The sequence below is a fragment of the Vicia villosa genome, unplaced genomic scaffold (assembly GCF_029867415.1).
Source record: "Vicia villosa cultivar HV-30 ecotype Madison, WI unplaced genomic scaffold, Vvil1.0 ctg.000566F_1_1_3, whole genome shotgun sequence".
Lineage (NCBI taxonomy): Eukaryota > Viridiplantae > Streptophyta > Magnoliopsida > Fabales > Fabaceae > Vicia > Vicia villosa.
This window is the reverse complement of record NW_026705259.1, coordinates 162,572-167,750: the sequence shown is the minus strand read 5'-3', so window position 1 is coordinate 167,750 and position 5,179 is coordinate 162,572. Positions and strand designations below refer to the sequence as shown.

At 35.0% G+C, this 5,179-nt stretch overlaps 1 protein-coding gene across 1 annotated transcript; it reads right to left on the bottom strand.

Moving 5' to 3' along the window:
* Positions 1 to 234: 234 nt before the first annotated feature.
* On the bottom strand, positions 235 to 3,299 carry LOC131629423 (pentatricopeptide repeat-containing protein At1g03540). Its single transcript, XM_058900208.1, has one exon. It carries the CDS (start codon positions 3,247 to 3,249, stop codon positions 1,369 to 1,371), a length of 1,881 nt encoding a protein of 626 aa, XP_058756191.1. The 5' UTR covers positions 3,250 to 3,299; the 3' UTR covers positions 235 to 1,368.
* Between the last annotated feature and the right edge of the window lie 1,880 nt (positions 3,300 to 5,179).

Genomic DNA, 5,179 nt, shown 5'->3' with positions numbered 1-5,179 from the left:
TCAAACTTCTTTGGTTTTTAGGTTTTGTTTTCTCGAAATCATTATTTCAAATATGTACTTCCGAAACCTACTAATAGGTGATTCGAAAATACATCTCCGAAAACATGCTCAAACGCTATTTAGCGTCTCTTTGTAAGGGTTGCACCCCTAGTGCGAGCTTTATAATGAATTGCTTATTAAAAAAAAATATATTAATGATATTGATGTCATCCTTTTATTATTTATGCATTGATACATTTTATTTTATAATATATAATATTGTCCTAACAAATAGAAAATTTTGGATTTATCTGAGAATAATACAGATAAATTTCAACTTCTCTATCAAAAGATTGGCAAAAGAAAACCTAGACCTGTAAGTCCCTAACAGTTCAAGTCCAACAAACGCTCATGATCTATCCCATACCCATAACTTAGCCATGTTTTCTTGTTCTAGTATTACATAAAGTTTAAATTCTGCAAGAGACTAGGGATAAAAAATCATGACATGCAGCTTCATTAGGGAAGGGAGAAAAAAAAAGAGATTTTTAATAATTTACATGACAAAATCAGCTATTAACAATGGAAAGGAAATAAAGGTAAAAAGAATATATACTACTTAAAGAACACTAAATTTTGGATTATGATATGGCAAAATTGAGGATTCTCATTGGACATCGGTGTAAAATTAATTTACACTGAACTAATCTTGTATAAAATTAAACTCTTACAAGAATTCTCTAAAGAAGAGCAGAACTTTTAAACCTTTTGTGCTTCCTTTTCTCTGTAAGTTTGTATCTCAAATTCATCCTTGACCATGAATTACCACCAATAATCCCACTTGCAGCAGCAGCACATCTAATCTCATTCCCTTCTCAAGTGCTCCTCCCCCTTTCCCTGCCAATCATGGCTGACGGACCACTAGACCCAATTGTTATGAGGCTCTTTGCATCATTAAGCAGTCCCAACTTCCCAAGTCAATGCTCAGGTACAAACAAGGACAAAATTATTAGATGCTGGCTTCAAGCTCAATTGTAGTCAGTTTGTAGTTGAGAGTAAAAAATTCGCATTATTTAAAACAACACCGTAGAATCTTTTATAACCTACATGAAGCCGGTGGTTCTAGTAGTTAACCTGCTAGCTCGACATTGCCAAAAGGGCAAATATTAGGTCATAAGGCATACTTCCAATAATCTGCCAATTTCAATGACCATACTGCCTCTCCTGTGCTAGAATACTGCTTTTACGGTTTCAGCTACACTGTATAAGAAGTTGCAGCCACATTTGTTGCATTTATCTGAAATTTTAAGAGTCATAGTGTAACTGCAACAATGACTTAACATGAGTCAAATCTAATTGTAACTATATGACCATAGTTTAAAACGTTGGTCATGAAATAGCTTCCCGCATGCTAGAAACACTTTTTTCCGTATGAACGTTCATATGAGAACCCTTCCGATTTTCACTATCAATCCAGCTCTTACCAGGCAACTTCTTAACCCCTCTATCTTCCATCAGCTTCCTGATCTCCACAGCATCGTCCCACCGGCCAACTTCTCTGTAAATGTTACCAAGCAGAACATAGCTCAAATGGAAGTTAGGCTCCAATTCAATCATCTTCTTCGCGATGCGTTCGGCAGTGTCATAGTCAGAACATTTAGTACAAGCTCCAAGAAGAGCTGCCCAAAGTGATTTATCATATTTGCAATCTGCATTTTCCAACAAACACTCAGCCTCCTCTATAAACTCAGCACGCCCCAAAAGATCAATCATGCAATTATAATGTTCCACAACAGGCTTAATCCCATATTCCCCCATCAAAGCAAAAAACCTTCTCCCTTCATCAACCAAACCCGCATGACTACAAGCAAAGAGAACCGCAACAAAAGTGATGGAATCAGGTTTAATCCCTTCCTTAATCATATCCTCAAACAACGCCAACGCCTCAACCCCTCTTCCATTCTGCGCGAACCCACTAATCATCGAGTTCCACGTGATCAAATTCCTAACCTCCATACGCACAAACACCGTACGTGCAAAATCAACCATACCACATTTAGCATACAAATCAACCAACGCAGACTCAATTATAACATCTTTCCAACCACCTTTCCTCACATACTTACAATGAACCTCCTTCCCATGATTCACCGCAGCCAACCCCGAACACGCACGAAGAACAATCCCAAACGCGTAAAAATCCACAACCCCCCTCTCCCTAACAAGATCAAGCACATTTTGATACTCCTTATTCTGACAATACACACCAAGCATCGCAGTCCATGACACCGAATTCTTATCATCACTCAACCTATCAAACACAATCCTAGAAAGCTTAACACACCCACATTTCCCATACATATCCAACAAACTACTCTCAACAACAACATTCCCACCAAAACCCAAACCAACAACCTTAGCATGAACCTCCTTCCCTTGCCTCAACAACCCCAAATTAGCACAAGCAGTCAACACCGTCCCAAACGTAAACCCATCCGGAACCAACCCAAGAACCCTCTGCATAACATAAAACAACCTCAACCCCTCTTTAAACATATCATTCCGCGTATACGCAGACACAATCGCAGTCCAACAAAACACATTGTCTCGTTCATGCAAATCCTCGAACACCTTCCGCGCATCCTCGACCGCGTGACACCAACCATACATATCAATCAACGAACAAGAAACAACAGTATTCCAATCAAACCCGCGTGATATAACCATGGAATGAAAGCAACGGCCGAGGGGTAGGTTATTAAGCTGCGAACATGCTTTGATAACGGAAGAGAGAGTGAAAGCGTTGGGCTGAATGGGAAAGTTTAACATTTGATGGAAGAGAGAAATGGAGTGATGTGGGAGGGCGGATCGGGTGTAACCGGAGATGAGGGAAGTCCATGAGATGACATCTTTGATGGAGAGTGAGTCGAAGAGTTGACGGGCGTGGGACAAACGGGGGCCGGGGTTTAGTTTGAAGTAGAGAGTGAGGAGGCTGTTGCCGACGAAGCGGTCGGAGAGGAGTCCGGATTTGAGGACGTGGGAGTGGACGGAGGTGCCGTGGTGGAAGGAGGAGGTTTTGACGCAGGTTTGGAGGAGGGAAGCGTAGATGACGGGTTTGAGGGAGAGGGTGGGTTGGGAGGTGTTTAGGAGGGTGAGGGCTTGGGAGAGGGCGCCGGTTTTTAAGAGGTGGAGGATTTGGTTGTCGGAGGAGAGGAAAGTGGGTTGGGGATTGAAGGGGAGATGGTGGAGGTGGTGGTGGAGGTTCTTCATGAAACTTTTTGATACAAATTGCGGCGGATTCAGTTGAAAGAAGAGTTTCGTTAATCGTTATCGATGTTAAAATAAATTTTTTTTTTTTTTGTTTTCTTGTTTTATTTGTTGAGAAAAGGAACATGTTAATGCAAACAAATATTTTACATTTTTTATAATTATTAATTTATTTTAATTTTTTAAATCAATCAACTATGTAAATTAAGAAAAAAACATATAAATAAATAAAAATTTAAATAAGTATAAATAAATGAAAAAATTAAGTTAAAAAATATTAAAATTTTAAATATAGATAAATCTAATTTATTTTATTTTATTTTAAATATATTATTATTTTTATTATATTTGTAAAAGAAAGACTTTTTTTAAAAAATATATTATAATATTATACAAGGAAACAAAATATGTATTTATATTTTTTTAAAATTATAAATAAAATAAAATAGAGTATTTTTTATACTTTTTATAAATATTAAAAGTTATTTATAATATATTAATATGTATAATTATAGTATATGATTATTGTGCTAAATGTTTATTGGTGTATACATGTATATAAGGTTGACATTTAGTTTTGTTTTTACCATATATTTAATCAAATTTGTTTATTTATTTTTACTAAAAATATTAATTAATTTACTTATAAACTTTAACAAAATTAAATATTTATTTTATTAAATTGGATAATATTCAATAAATCCCACCCTTGAGATGGGAGCCTCTTAGTTAGAGCTGTTAAAATAGGTCCGGCCCATCGGGCCAACCCATAATCCCAATAATTTAACATGAGTCGGACCGCAAAATACATTAAAAAAAACACGACTCTATCTTTTTGGGTCAGTCCATCGGATCTATATTTTTCATGGGTCAGGTTAAGTGGACTTCGGGCTGGCCTATTAAAAATATATTTTTGGTAAATTTTAGAAAAAAATATTGAGATAAGATATGATTACATAAATGTTTTTTCAAGTTATAAAGAAAAGTTAAAAAGGATTGAGATATAATTTCAAGATGATGTGATCAAGAAAATGGTTGTGAGATGAAGAGAAAATTTGACAAGTATTGGTAATAATATTAAGTTACTTTATATATATATATATATATATATATATATATATATATATATATATATATATATATATATATATATATATATATATATATATATATATATATATATAGGAGGGTTATATTGACTCCAAGAGTAAGTTATAATAATTTACTCCACATCTTGACCATTAATTATTTTCAATCTAATGGTTAAAATTAATAAGGAATAGTTTTCTCTTTCCACATTTAATGACTTATTAATTTTAACCATTAGATTGAAAATAATTAATGGTCAAGATGTGGAGTAAGTTATTATAACTTACTCTTGGAGTCAATATAACCCTCCTCATATATATATATATATATATATATATATATATATATATAGATGTTAATTTGATGAATATTTTAAACATCACTTAACTAAGTTTATGATGACTTTCTACTTATGTTATGTAGCTTTTATCCATTACATCCTTTTTATAAAATTAAAACTATAATATTAAAATACGGGCTGCACGGGCCTTTGAAAAATGGATCGGGCTCATTTTCTATAGTCCATTAAGCAATCGGGTTGGGTCAGCCCATTTAAATATGTTGGCCCACCGGATCGAAGTGGGTTAAGCTGGGCCGGGCCGATCCATTTGACAGCTTTGCTCTTAGTTGAAAGTCAAGAGAAACTCCCAATTAATTGCTAACCAAGTTTTTTGGTAGTACCATGCCAAGGAAGCTCAATTGATAAAATATCTACACAAGGAGGGCGTACTCCCACAGAATGAAAGGGAAACAAGGAGAGTACGAAAACAGGAATCAAAGTACACCCTTTTCGCAGGAGAATTTTATAAAATAGGGAGGGTGTCTTCAATGATACAGTGCTTGG

Excerpts from the sequence above, each read along its gene's own strand:
- LOC131629423 (XM_058900208.1), bottom strand. The coding sequence starts at position 3,249 with ATGAAGAACCTCCACCACCACCTCCACCATCTCCCCTTCAATCCCCAA.